This window comes from Ailuropoda melanoleuca, chromosome 5, assembly GCF_002007445.2.
Source record: "Ailuropoda melanoleuca isolate Jingjing chromosome 5, ASM200744v2, whole genome shotgun sequence".
NCBI lineage: Eukaryota > Metazoa > Chordata > Mammalia > Carnivora > Ursidae > Ailuropoda > Ailuropoda melanoleuca.
In genome coordinates, this window is record NC_048222.1 from 33,415,061 (window position 1) to 33,430,782 (window position 15,722).

The 15,722-nt window shown below is 38.0% G+C and overlaps 1 protein-coding gene across 1 annotated transcript in view; it reads left to right on the forward strand.

Annotated features, from left to right (window-relative positions):
• The window catches only part of DNAH8 (dynein axonemal heavy chain 8), a 332,098-nt gene that overhangs the window by 87,294 nt on the left and 229,082 nt on the right, over positions 1-15,722 (forward strand). The window contains exons 23-27 of the mRNA XM_034660654.1: positions 4,418-4,614; positions 5,152-5,278; positions 7,239-7,474; positions 9,595-9,699; positions 15,390-15,503. Coding sequence (XP_034516545.1) covers positions 4,418-4,614; positions 5,152-5,278; positions 7,239-7,474; positions 9,595-9,699; positions 15,390-15,503 — 779 coding nt within the window. The remainder of the gene's footprint in view (positions 1-4,417; positions 4,615-5,151; positions 5,279-7,238; positions 7,475-9,594; positions 9,700-15,389; positions 15,504-15,722) is intronic.

The window sequence follows — 15,722 nt, forward strand, 5'->3', positions numbered from 1 at the left end:
ATGGAAATGCAAAGATCCAAAAATAGCTCAAAATATTGGTGAAGGACGGGGTGCCTGGGTAGCACAGTCATTAAGCGTCTGCCTTCGGCTCAGGGCGTGATCCCGGTGTTCCGGGATCAAGTCCCACATCGGGCTCCTCCGCTGGGAGCCTGCTTCTTCCTCTCCCACTCCCCTACTGTGTACCTTCTCTCGCTGGCTGTCTCTCTGTCACATAAATAAAATAAAAAAATCTAAAAAAAAAATATATTGGTGAAGGAAAACAAGTTATGGGGTCCTGTCCTGCCACATAGGAAGGAGAGTTATTAAGCCAGACTAATTTAAAAAATCTCTTAATGGTCCTAGAGTAGATAGATCAATGGAACAGGACAGAGGGTGCAGAAACACTTATATATATGAAAATTAGATATATGACACAGGTAGACTTACTAATCAAGGGGGAAAGATTTTGTAAAGATTTTTATTTATTTATTCATTTGAGAGAAAGACAGAGAGAGCACAAGCAGGGGGAGAGGCAAATGGAGAGGGAGAAACAGACTCCTCTCTGAGCAGGGATCCTGACTCGGGGCTTGATCCCAGGATGCTGAGATCATGACCTTAGCTGAAGTCAGACTCTTAACCAACTGAGCCACCCAGGCACCCCTTAAATTATATTTTAAAAGCATCTTAAATTCATACCTATTATTCTATATTTTATAGCACTGTTAAATACACACACACACACACACACACACACACATTCTATAACATTGTTTGAATCAAACATAACATATATTTATGACATTAGGGTAGGGAAAAATTCTTAAGACATACAAAGGTCAAACCATAGAAGAAAATATGTTTAAGTTTGACTTCTTTATATTTAAAAACATTCTTTAAAGGATCCTTAAATTAAAATAACTGTGCTGAAATCCTTAACAAAATGTCAGCAAACTGAATCCAGAAACATATAAAAGGGAGCATCTATTTTGACCAAAAGAGGCTTATCCCAGAAGTAGAAGGTTGGTTTAACATGCTAAAATACACCCTATTAATAGAATAAAGAACAAAATCACATGATCACCTCAGTAGACACAGAAGGGATTTGGCAAAATCCAACTCTCTTTCATCGTAAACATATTCCACAATCTGGGGATAGAACTGAACTCCTTCAACCTGATAAAGGGCGACTATGAAAAGCCTATAGTCAACATCCTACCGAATGGTGAAAGAATAACTTATTTCCCCCTAAGATCGGGAACAAGTTAAAAATGCCAACTTTCACCACATCTATGCAACGTTATACTGGGGACTCAATCTAGTGGATTTAATAAGAAATTAAGGATATACAGACTGGAAAGGAAGAGGCAAAACTGGCTTTATTAATAGATAACATTATCATGTATGCAAAAACATCCTCAGGAATACATACACATGCAAAACTATTAGAATTAATGAGTTCAGCAAGTATGCAGGATATAAAGTCAATATGCAAAGCTCAATTATATTTCTAAATACTAGGAATGAACAATCTGAAAACAAAATTTTAAAAAAAATTTCATTCACAATAATATCATAAAGAATAAATTTAACGGAAGAAGTGTAAGGCCTGTACACTGGAAGCTACAAAACATTGCTGAAAGATACACCATGTTCATGGACTGGAAGCCTCAGTACTGCTAAAATAGCAATTCTCCCAAATTAATCTACAGATTTAGTGGAATCTCTATCAAAATTCCAGAAAGTGATTTTGCAGAAATTGAGTTGATCCTAAAATCTGAATAGGAATAGGAAAATTCAAAGAAACTGTTAATAACCAGTACAATTTTGAAAAAGGTTAGTAAAGCTGGAGTACTTGCATGACTTGATTTCAAAACATGATATAAAGTTACAGTAAGCAAAGCAGTGCAGTGTTGGCCTAAGGAGACATGTCTATATTAAGTGGGACAGAACAGGCAATCTAGATATAAACTTTAGAGTCACTTGCCTTTCTGAAAGGATACCAAGTCAAAAAATGGGGTAATGGATTGTCTCTTCAACACATGGTGCTGGAACAATTAGACATACATATGCAAAAAAAAAAAATGAAGTTGTTCTCTTACCTCACACCATTCAAAGAAATTAATTCAGTCAACTATAGAAGAACTAAAACTATAAAAATTTTAGAAGAGAACATGTAAGAAGTTAGTGATTTGGGGGTTAGACAAAAATTTCTCAGATATGACAGCAAAAACATGATCCATAACAAAGAAAATTGACAAATTGGACTTCAACCAAATTAAAAAACTTTTGCTCTTCAAAAGATGCCATTTAAAAAATTAAAAAGGGAAGCCACACATTTGGAGAAAATATTTGCAACTCACACATCTGATATAAAGTACTTGTATTCAAAGTATATAAAGAACTCAAACAAGTAATAAGAAGACCGTCACCCTCCCCAAATGGGCAAAAGATGAGTTCAAAGAAGATATATGAATGGCTAAACAACACTTGAAAAGATGCTCAACATCATTAGTTATTGGGGAAATACAGGTTAAAACCATGATGCTATGCCACTGCACACCTACTGGAATGGATGAAATTTAAAAAAAAAAACAAAAGACTACAATACTAATTGTTGACACCCTGAAACTCCCATGCATTGCTGAGGGGAATGTATAGAAAGGTACAGCCACTTTGGAACCAGTTTGGCACTTTCTTAAAAAGCTGAGCATACCTTTCCCATTTGGCTCAGGAATTCCACTCCTAGGAATTTACCCAAGAGAAAGGAAATATGCCCATGTAAAGATGTGACTGTTCACTGCTGCATTATTCGTAATAGCTTCAAATTGCTAGCAACCCAAATGTCCAAAAACTGGTCAATGGACAAACAAAACGAGGTATAGCTACACAGTGGAATGCCTCTGTGCAATAAAAGGGATAGAACGAACAGGACCTGCAACATCAGTTACTTAGTTAATTAAGCCAATACCTTGTAGTTTCTTTTGCTTCAGTTTTGATTAAAATTAAGACAAAAGAGCAGGGGCGCCTGGGTGGCACAGCTGTTAAGCGTCTGCCTTTGGCTCAGGGTGTGATCCCGGCGTTATGGGATCGAGCCCCACATCAGGCTCTTCTGCTATGAGCCTGCTTCTTTCTCTCCCATTCCCCCTGCTTGTGTTCCCTCTCTTGCTGGCTGTCTCTATCTCTGTCGAATAAATAAATAAAATCTTTAAAAAAATAAATAAATAAAATTAAGACAAAAGAACAAATGATTGACCTGGTCTTAAGAGGAGACTGTGGCAAATTCAACAGGGATGCCCTTTTAAGAGATGCTTCCCAGCTTTGGCTAATTGGTGCCATGCAGGAACATGGGTCCTGTACTACCAGATTAAATCCTTTTATTTTTATTTCTTTTTAAAAAATTGTTTGAGAGAGATAAAAAGAGAGAGGAGGGGTAGAGAGAGAGTCTTAAGCAGGCTCCATGCCCAGCATGGAGCCCGAGGTAGGGCTCGACTTGGGGCTTGATCTCACAACACTGAGATCATGACCTGAGCTGAAATCAAGAATCAGACACAACCAAGTGAGCCCCCAAGCTGCCCTAGATTAAATCTTTTTTATGTTTTTAATTTTTCTTAAAGATTTTATTTATTTATTTGAGAGAAAGAGAGAGCACAAGCAGGGGGAGCAGCGGGCTCCCCGCTGAGGAGGGAGCCTGATATGGGGCTTGATCCCAAGACCCTGGGATCATGACCTCAGCTGAAGGCAGACGCTTAACTGACTGAGCCACCCAGGCACTCCAGATTAAACCTTTTTAAAAGAGAATTTAGAAATCTAGAATTCTGCATGAAAGATCATGCTTTTTAATTATTCACACCTGTTGTGAAAAAGCAAGGCATCGTTTGGGCCAAACTATCTGTATAGTCTGTTTGATGGGGAATACTTAAGAATTTTGTTCAAGGCAATGACATGACCAGATTTTGGCAAGAGTTGTTTATCGTGTGGTTAACAGTGATTGCATGATCTCGATATACCAGATGTTGAGCTGAAGATGAACATACATCGTCTCATTTAATCCTCACAAGTATTTTCATGAAGATTAAAAAGCTGGCCTAAGGTTATTTAGGTAATAAATGCGGTGCCTCTCTCTTAACCACCAAGCTATTCTGTAGAGCAGCAATGTCAGCTCTTTTGGCCTTCCCTTGGAGGACTTATTTGGGGGGGAGGTTTTCATCAGTGACTTTCCCTTCTCTGAATACAGCTTTCCCACATTAAAGAAATCTAGACCCCAAATCTGACACAGTGGTTTAGTAAGAGTAAGTGAAGGTATAAGAGAATAGCTCTTACTACTTGGAGGGAGAGTCTTTTAAAAACTACAGCTTGGGAAAAGTCCATAAATATTAACATTGATAGTATTTAAAGTTGAATATAGAAGTTATCTACATATAAAAACATCTGTTTTCAGGATCTTTTGAAGAAATTATTCCTGCAAGGAAACTGAAGAATTTTTATCCAGGGGTAGCAGAGCACAAGGATATTTCCAAGTTGGTTCTCCTCCTTTCTTCCTCTGTGAATTCTCTACAAAAGGTGGCTCACGAGGCCTTGCAGGACTTCCAAAAGTACAAGACGCTCTGGACCGAGGACCGAGACGTGAAAGTGAAGGTGTATTTCTGCTACCTGAGATGCAGTTTGGGTTTGAGTTGTTTATATCTAACTTGTGCAAGAGGCCAGGAAGGTATCAGTGTTCGTGAGAGGAATTCGTGAGCAGAGGTCAGGAAACTGTAAATGCCCAGCAACTAACATATTCAATTTTCTGCAGTTCTCACATTGATTCTCTGAGGCAACGGAGAGGACTGAGGCTCAGGCATATTTCATTTAATTCCTATTACATTCCAGACACATTCAGAAGCTGGGTATTCAGGAGTGTGTCACAGTTACTTAGATACAGCTGTCCTTCTGTTTAGAGGCTCAAGGACACATGAATAACATTATTATTATTATTATTATTATTATTATTATTCATGGTAGACTATGACATTCCCTAATATAGCCCCATCTTACAGTCTCTTGGCTCATCCCTCTCTTTACTGAGCCACTGGCCTGACATACAAGTGGAAAAGTATATATATATAATTTAAAAAGTCAGTGTGAGATTTGTACTGTCAAAAAGCTAAAGAAAACACTGTTTCCTTACTACAGGAGTTCTTGGGTAACAACCCTTCTCTGACTGAAATCAGATCAGAAATTCTACACTTTGCCACTTTTGAACAGGAGATCGATGAGTTGAAGCCTGTTATTGTTGTGGGAGCACTTGAACTGCATACAGGTATTTTAAAAATGTTATGTAAAGTATCTATTTTTCATATAAGATGTTGCTTTATTTAGAAAGCAATTATGAAGCTACTTTGATAGAATACTGTCAATATCAAATATTTCTGGACCACCAATATTGTTCATATATAGGTTATATATATGTATATATACAATGTGTGTTATATAATATATTATTTTATATTCTTTGCATATAATATTATACCAGGGTGGCTTAATATGCTGAATACAATACAATCCCTCAATTGGCAGTCAAACAACTAAGCTACAGGTGAAACTCTTTTTTTCAGGTTACTATGAGGAAGGAGTTGTATACATGAGATAGGAATCAAACAATTTGAGGTTTCCTGAGAAGTTAATCCACTTGGGATTAGAGTATCAAAGGATGATGAGACAGCCACTTAATATCTGAAATAAAAAGCCCAAGCTGTTTTTACTGATTACAAGAGTAAGGGAGAGTGATGCTGGTCAAGCCCAGTGTTCCCCTAGAGCACACTCATGCAGGGTGTCTGGGCAGCATGGGGTTTAAAGGACTGTAGGTGTAAATAGGTTAACATCATCTGTAGAAAGATGTTTAGTCAGGTGAGATTGCTGTTGTTTGGTTAGCACTCAGAGGCGGGCTTATTGATATGTTCTTTTTGATTGGTTGACATTTGGATGGGAGGGGCTGATGCTGATTGGGTGGCAAAAGTATGTGACCTGAGAGGTCAGTTAGTCTATGGCTTGGGTTTAAAACTGGGTTATGGTGGCTACTTATTGCCATGGTTACAGTGGTACAGTCTTGTCAGGAGTTGGTGAGAAGCTTTTATTCTCAGAAGATACTTGAATGTCCTATTTTACATCAACTATCCTCCTTAAGTAGATTTTCAGCTTTATCCTTAAGGAGTAAGTGTAACTGTGACTCTCGAATTTGACTCTCAAGGTTACCTGACCTCTTTAACTCCATGCCTTCTGCTGGTGATAATGACATCACTCATCCCATGAACTGCTTTATGTGAGACACTTAGCATACTACCTGGCAAATAGTTGATGTTCAATAAATATGAAATACTGTTATTATTTTTGTGAAGATTTATTTGTTTATTTGAGAAAGAGAGAGAGCATGGAGGAACCAGGGGAAAGGACCAGAGGGAGAGACAGAGAGAGAATCTCAAGCAGACTCCCCACTGAAAATGGAGCCACACGTAGGGCTTGATTCCACCACCCTGAGATTATGACCTGAGCTGAAATCAAGAGTTGGCAGGTCAACAGACTGAGCCACCCAGGCGCCCCTTAAGTACTGTTATTAAATCTATCAAGAAGGGATTTAATTTGGGGAAGAATCACAAGTAGTTGAAGGGAATATTTGGTTAGAAATCAGAAACTATACTTCAGGGGCAATAATTCCAAGAACTGTAGACTTCTGAAAAATGAGTTTACCTATTATTATCACAATTACTTAAAATTCCTATTTGTTTGTTCAAAGTGGTTAGCGCTGTGATTCCTCATATAAAAACCAATGCTAGCACACTGTGAAAGTTGGCTGGGGGCTTGATTTTAGAGAGAGGAAACTAAGAAATAGAATAGGCAGCAGCAGTTTTAAAAAAGGCGGAAGGTGAGCTGAATGCTTGGGAACTGAGGAAAAGGAGAAGACAGGGTCATGAGGCTCAGACCTCATGAGAGGATCTCTCAGCCTCAACCAATAAGCTGGCTGTATGTTTCCTCACCCCCTAGTCCTCTCAGTCTAACTGTTGGAAGTTGGTGGGGAGCAGCCATGTTTCAAGCCTGGCAGGGCTTGGGGGTCGAGGGATACCAAGAGAAGAAAAGAGGAATGTGTAAGGATTGATAAGAGAGAGTTGACTGGTTAGAGCTGTGATCATCAAATAGGGCGGTGCAGTTAGAGATGCTCAGATTACACGTGAAGTAGTTTCAGAATATCAGTTGTATTCCATTCCGATCTTCCTTCCTTTCCCCAGAGCCAATGAAATTGGCCTTATCAATTGAGGCTAAGGCATGGAAGATGTTACTCTGTCGATACTTGAATGAAGAATACAAAAAGAAAATGTCAGACATGATCGCATTTATCAATGAATACTTGAAAAAGTTATCTAGACCCATTCGTGATTTAGATGATGTCAGGTTTGCAATGGAAGCCTTATCGTCTATCCGTGATAATGAAATTCAAATGGACATGACTTTGGGACCAATTGAAGTAAGAAATGATCACATTTTTCTTTCTTGAAATACTTTTTTTTTTTTAAAGAGAGACACACTAAAAAATTGATTCTGTTAACATACTTCCTTCATCTGTTTCATGGCACAGTCTGCCAGTTTCTCCTTTCTGATTTGATGTCCTTGGAGGACTTTTGGCAATTACCAACAGCGAACAGTATACGAAGGAATATTAATATATTCATAATGCTGCACTGGTCTAGACAGTCTTCAGTTTTTTATGCTAGCACTAACATTTTACAGAAATGAATACTTGTGCTCTTTCATGTTGATTCCAACATGCGAGGCAAGTTCTCCAAATATCTTTGGCTTTCCTTAGAAATCACTTATAGGCCTCACTCACAACCAATGGCATACCGAGGGCAGCATGGTGGGAGCAGTCCACTTAGGCTCAATAGTAAGCTGTTGGAACTAACATCAACCAGAAATGTTTTTAGGGTAGAGTACTGTATTAGTTTCCCACTCTGGCTATAACAAATTACCATAAACTTAATAGCTTAAATCAACATAAACATATTATTTTATAGTTCTACAGATCCTAAGTCTGAAAATGGATTTTATGGGGCTAAAATCAAGATGTCAGAAGGGCTGTATTCTTTCTGGAGGCTCCAGGAAAGAGTCTATTCCTTGCCTTTTCCAGCTTCCAGAAGCCACCTGCATTCCTTGGCTCACAGCCCCTTCCAGCAATGGTGTCACTCTTGCCCCTACTTCAGTCTTCACATCTTCTCTGGCTTGACCCTCCTGCCTCCCTCTTTCCCTTATATGGACCTTTGTGATTATGTTGGGTTCACCCAGTTGGTCCAGGATAATCTCCCCACCTCAAGTTTTGTTTTGTTTTGTTTTTAAACATAATCGCATCTGCAAAGTGCCTTTTGCCATGTAAAGTAACATATTCACAGACTCTGGAGATTAGGATGTGGACAGCATCGGAGAGGCCATTATTTTGTCTTCCACAAGTATTTCGTGACTAATATTTAAATTCCTGGCTCATGGTGATAATAAAAATCAGACTCTGAATTTATTTTATTACTTTTTTTTTTTTTGAGAGAGTGCACTTGTATAAGCAATGGGGGAGGTGCAGAGGGCAAAGAAGAGAGAGAGAGAGTCTTTTTTTTTTTTTTTAAAGATTTTATTTATTTATTCGACAGAGATAGAGACAGCCAGCGAGAGAGGGAACAGGGAGGGGGAGTGGGAGAGGAAGAAGCAGGCTCATAGCGGAAGAGCCCTGATGTGGGGCTCGATCCCATAACGCCGGGATCACGCCCTGAGCCGAAGGCAGACGCTTAACTGCTGTGCCCCCCAGGCGCCCCGAGAGAGAGAGTCTTAAACAGGCTCCATGCCAGTGAGGAGCCAGATGCGGGGCTCAGTCTCACAACCCTGCAATCATGACCTGAGGTGAAATCAAGGGTTGGATGCTTTACCCACTGAGTCACTCGGTGTCCCAGAAACTTTATTCTTCAGCATAAATTCTTTTAGTAAATCCAGTTGCTAATCCATCCCTTCGACCATTCAAGTTTCTTTTCTTCAGAGTATCTCCCACGTTGTTGTTTCATTCTGTTCGTATATAGCCGATGCGTATTTTAGTAGAGTAATGAGAAGATATTTTGCATAGTGTTGCACAACATCAAAGAGGAGAGAGAGACAAAAAATGATTCTAGGGATATTTTCTAAGATACTATTTCTTTCTTTCTTCTTTTTTTTAAATGTAGGCTCCATGCCTAACCTGGAGCCCAGTGTGGGACTCGAACTTATGACTGTGAGATTAAGACCTGAGCTGAGACCAAGAGTCAGATGCTCAACCAACTGAGCCACCCAGGGGCCCCGACTAAGAGAGTATTTCAATGTGATCTGCCTGCATCTCCATCAGAATCACCTAGGTGCTTATTAGATTTCAGGATGTAAGATCTAGAGTCAGTGTCTGGAATCAGGGAGAATCTAGACGTGCTTTATATACATGTTTAATTTTGGAACCACTCTTCTAGAATACACTCTCTTCTTCTAAGAATGGGAAGAATAAGAATGTGTTTCTAGAAGGCGTCTAAATCATTTGGCATTTGCTTTCCTTGTGATGTTTCTGAAACTCTACTCCCACTTTTTCAGGAAGCCTATGCTATTTTAAACAGATTTGAAGTTGAAGTAACCAAAGAAGAATCAGAAGCAGTCGATACCTTGAGATATTCTTTCAACAAACTGCAGAGCAAAGCTGTAAGTACAAATTTAATTCTTATTTTTTTTATAATCACTATCTCTAGAAAAAAATTCATACATTTTAAAGCTTAAATATATATTATTTTAATAGCTTTATTGAGATGTAATTTACGTACCATACAATTTACCATTTCGAAGCATACAGTTCAGTGATTTTTAGTATGCTTATATCGCTGCACAATCACCATCATTATCTAATTTTAGAACACTTTCATCTTCCTAAGAAAGACCCCATACCCATTAGCAGCCATTCCATCTTCTCCCTCTTTCCCTAGTCCCTGGCAGCCATGAATCTACTTTTCTGTCTCTGTGGATGTGCCTTTTCTGGACATGTAATATAGATGGACTCAAACAATATGTAGCCTCGTGTGACTGGCTTCTTTCATTTAGCATAACGTTTTAGGGTTTATCTGTGTTGTCCTCTGTACCACTACTTCATTCTCCTAATGGATAATGACGTTGAGCATCTTTTTTGTACTTATTGGCCATTCATCCATCTTGTTTGGAGAAATGTGAATTTAAATCCTTTGCTTTTTAAAAAAATGGGCTGTCTTTTCATTTTTGAGTTGTAAGAGTTCTTTATATATTTTGTATATTTGGATATCCCATATGAAAGGATTTGCAACTATCTTCTCTCATTCTGTGGATTTTCTTTTCAATTTCTTTTTCTTCACGTCTTTATTTGAATTCCATTTAGTTAACATACAGTAAAATATTAGTTTCAGGTGTACAATATAGTGATCCAACAGCTCCTTACAACACCTGGTGCTCATCACAAGTGCCCTCCTTAATCCCCATCACCTGTTTAACCCATCCCCCCATCCACCTCCCCTCTGGTAACCATCAGTTTGTTCTCTATCATTAAGAGTCTGTTTCTTGGTTTGCCTCTCTCTATCTTTCTCTCTCTCTCGTTTTTCCCTTTGCTTGTTTGTTTTGTTTCTTAAATTCCACATATGAGTGAAATCATACGGTATTTGTCTTGCTCTGACTGACTTATTTTGCTTAGCATGATATATCCATGTTGTTGCAAATGGCAAGATTTCATTCTTTTTAACAGTTGAGTAATATTCCATTATATATATATATGTGTGTGTATATATATGTGTGTATATATATATATGTGTATATATATATGTGTGTGTGTGTGTATATATATATATATATATATCACATTAAAATAAAAACCTTCTGCACAGCAAAGGAAACAATCAACAAAACTAAAAGACAACTTTGGGAATGGGAGAAGAGATTTGCTGATGACATATCTGATGAAGGGTTAGCATCCAAAATATATAAAGATCTTATAAAACTCAGCACCCCAAAATGAATTATCCCATTAAAAAATGGTTGGAAGGCATGAATAGACATTTGTCCAAAGAAGACAGACAGACGGCCAACACACACATGAAAAGATGCTCAACATCACTCATCATCAGGGAAATACAAATCACAACTATCATGAGATATCAGCTCACACCTGTCAGAATGGCTAAAGTCAACAACACAAGAAATAACAAGTATTGATGAGCATGTGGAGAAAGGAGAACCCTCTTGCACTGTTGGCGGGAATGCAAACTGGCGCAGCCACTGTGGAAGACAGTATGGAGGTTCCTCAAAAAGTTAAAAATAGAACTATCCTATGATCCAGCAATGGCACTACTAGATATCTATCCAGAGAACACAAAAATATTAATTCAAAGGGATACATGCACCCTGATGATTATAGCCACGTGATCTACAACAGCCAAATTATGGAAACAGCTCAAGGGTCCATCAACTGATGAATGGATAAAGAAGATGTCTTTTCAATTTCTTGATGGTGTCTTAGTTTTCTTTTTTTTTTCTTTTTTTACTGTGTAAAAGACACATAACATAAAATTTACCATCTTAATCATTTTTTAAGTGTGCAGTTCAGTGGTATTAAAGACATTCACATTGTTGTGTAGACATTGCTACTATACATCCCTATAACTCCTTTCATCTTATAAATCTGAAATTCTATGTCTATTAAACAGTAACTCCACATTCTCCCTCCCCACCTCCCAGTCCCTGGTAACCACCATTCTGCTTTCTGTCTCTGAATTTGAAGCACAAACTTTTAAAATTTTGATGAAGTCCAATTTATCTATTTTTTCCTTTTGTGGCTCGTGATTTAGTATCATATATAAAAGACGATTGCCTAATCCAGGTCATGAAGATTTACTACTATGTTTTCTTATGTCAGTTTTATAATTTTAGCCCTTATATTTAGATTTCTGATACATTTTGAGTTAATTTTTGTATGGTGTGAGTTAGAGATCCAACTTCATGCAAAAAAAGCCTGTGAATATCCAGTTGTCTCAGCACCATTTGTTGAAAAGACTATCCTTTCACCAACGGACTGTCTTGGCACCCTTACTGAAAATTAATTGACCATAAATGTAGGGAATTATTTCTGGACTCTCAATTCTATTCTGTTGATTCATATGTCTATCCCTACGCCAGTAACCTACTGGCTTGATTATTATAACTTTGTGCTAAGTTTTTTTTTTTAAATCATGGTAAAATGCACATAGCATTTGCCATCTTAACTATTTTTTTTTTAAGATCTATTTATTTTAGAGAGCGAGAGAGAGAGGGAGGGAGTGTGTGTGTGTGAGCAGTGGGGAGGGACAGAGGGAGAGGGAGAGAGAAACTTAAGCAGAGTTTAAGAGCATGGAGTCTGACACGGGGCTCCATCTCACAACCCTGAGATCACGACCTGAGCCAAAACCAAGAGTCAGATGCTTAACTGACTGTGCCACCAAGGCCCCTCTCATCTTAACTATTTTTAAGTGTACAGTTCAATAGTGTTAAGTATATTCACACTGTTGTGCAGCCAATCTCCAGAAGTTTTTCATCTTGCAAAACGAAACTCTAAATCCATTAAATAACAACTCCCCATTTCTCTCTTTCCTCAGTCCCTGACAACCACCATTCTGCTTTCTGCCTCTATAAATTTGACTACTTTTGGTACCTCATATAAGTAGAATCAGACAATATTTGTCTTCTTGTGACTGGCTTATTTCAGTTAGCATAATGTCCTCAAGTTTCATCCATACTGTAGCAGGTGACAGAATTTCTTTCCTTTTCAAGACTGACTAATATTCCATTATATGTATGAGCCATATTTGGTTTATTCATTCATTCATCAGTGGACACTTGGGTCACTTCCACCTTTTGGCTTTTTCTAATAATGCTGCTATGAACATGAAAGTGCAGATATCTCTTTGAGACCCCACTTTCAGTTCTTTTGAATATGTACCCAGGAATAGATTTGCTGTATCATATAGTATCATTTTTAACTTTTTGAGATCCACTATACTCTTTTCCATAGCAGCTGCACCATTTTACATTCCCACCAAGAGTGCAAAAAGGTTCCAGTTTCTCCACATCTTGCCAACACTTTTTATTTTCTGTTTCATTGATAGTGGGCATTCTAATAGGTGAGGAAGTATGTTATTGTGGCTTTGATTTGCATTTTCCTTATGTTATATGATGTCGAGCATCTTTTTATTTTTTTTACTTATTTTTTTTTAAAGATTTTTTATTTATTTATAAGACAGAGATAGAGACAGCCAGCGAGAGAGGGAACACAAGCAGGGGGAGTGGGAGAGGAAGAAGCAGGCTCATAGCAGAGGAGCCTGACGTGGGGCTCGATCCCATAACGCCGGGATCACGCCCTGAGCCGAAGGCAGACGCTTAACTGCTCTGCCACCCAGGTGCCCCCGAGCATCTTTTTATATGGTTATAAAAAGCATTTGTATATTTTCTTTGGAAAAAAGTCTATTCAAGTCCTTTGCCTATTTTAAAATTGAGTCGTTTGTGGTTTTTGTTGTTGTCGTTGTTGAGTTATAGGCGTTCTTTATATATTTTGAATATGAGTGCCACATCGTATATATGATTTGCTAATATTTTCTCTTACCCCATAGGGTCCCTGTTCATTCTATTGATCGTATCTTTATAACTCCATTTACTTCTGTAAAGTAGGTGGTGATATCCCCTCTTTCATTCTTCATTTTAGGAATTTGAATCCTTTCTCCTTTATTCTTGGTTAGTCTAGGTAAAGGTTTGTCAATTCTGTTGATCTTTTCAAAGAAGAAATTTTTAGTTTGTTGATTTTCTCTGTTGTTTTCCTATCATTTATCTGTGCTGTAATTTTTATTCTATCCTTCTGCTTGTTTTGGATTTAGTTTGTTCTTTGACTAGTTTGTAAAGGTGGATGGTTAGGTTACTGATTTGAGATCTACTATCTTTTCATGCAGGCCTTTTTAGCTATAGATTTCCCTCTAAGCATTTTTGAAGTTGGTAAATATTTATTCAGTTAAACATTAAGAATGAACTCCAAGGGAGGGTCCAGATTCTTTAATTACAGTGAAAATTTTTATCAAATATTAATTAAACATTGGCTTAAAACTTTTTGTTTATAGAAAGATTTGTCACTGAGATTGAAGCAAGGCAGACTAGCAAGGGCCCAGAGCTGAAATTGGGGTCATGACTTGTGATCCCAGCTCTGCCACCAGCCAATTGGGTGATCTTATGCAAGTTAATGACCTTCATTTCTCAGTTTCTTCATGTGATCATTTAGGAATACATTAAGAATTTTTTTATACATGGTTATGAGGCTCCGTTGAGGTAATGTGTATAAAATGCTTTTTTCATGCTCATGTTTATTTACATTCATGCTCAATATTGAATAATCACTTATTTTAAAAAACAATTTCTGGTTTCGTCAGAAAAGTGCATCTTGGGAAGGAAATGGAGAACCCTCTGCTGAGATTTAGTGAAGCCCGACTTTCTGGTATTTTTCAGTGGAAAAGATTCACCTGGGTTGTTCTGCCTCTTTAACTATAATAATAAGCCTGTTGGCCCATCCTTTACAATCACCATTAATCTGAAAGCAGTCTAACTTCCAACCTGGACAGATGCTATTGTCAAGAACAGTTAAGAGCAGGAGCCCTGGAGCCAAACAGCCAGGTTTTGAATGTTGACCTTGCCTCACGCTGATGCTGGGACCTTGGGGAGGTTCCTTAGTGTCTCTGCGCCTCAGTTTTCTCACCTGTAAAATGAGTATAGTATCAGCATTTACCACACAGGGTTGTCCTGAGGATTAAATGAGTTAATATAAGTGAAAAGCCTGGTGGATAGCAAGTATGCATTAAGTGCTAACTATTACTATTGAAGGTTTAAGCAGAAGCTTTGAAGACTATTATGGAGGCATTCATTATTTTTTTTTAAATACCCAGAATAATATCACTTTCTTTTAGGTGACTGTTCCAGCCATGTGAACCTACTAGAGATTACTAATCCCAGACCTTCATCTGGCCTCAGAGACAGCATGTAATCCAGATTGGGCCTATAGCAGTAACTGTTTCCCTGGCCACAGTGATGGCTTGAGCTGGATCAGCGAGAAAACTTTTTCCTAACTGCAGTTACAGAAGATGGCTTTGCCTCTTGGGTCATGAACTAGAATGATTGGTGTCTCCTTTTGGTGCATTTGGGTTGCTTATTTCCCTTTGTTCTTGTTTTTTTAAGCAAGATTGTAGAGACACCCTTGTTCATACTGGACATCTGCAGGATAACAAACTTGCTGGGACAGAATTAGAGTTTTCATTTAAATACATTTTCATTGAAATACATCTCACGTTGGGTATTCTTTTTTATTCTAGGTTTCTGTGCAAGATGAACTAGTTCAAGTGCAGCCGAAGTTTAAAAGTAGTCTTCTTGAGTCTGTGGAAGTTTTTCGTGAGGATGTAATGAACTTCGCAGAATCATATGAGATGGTAATCTAAGTGTTTGCATGCTGTGTGTTAAAATGTTCTGTGGCATGTTTTTATGAGATGAGAGTGATGAATCTTGAGAAATACACTGCGATTTGCCCATTGTATATAAGAGGCTATATTTAATATTTGGAGCAATCAGGAAAAGAAAGGGGGATAGCTAATCCTTTAAACTTATTTTATAGAGGAAGAAAGAAGATTTAACTGTTAAAAGGAGCAACA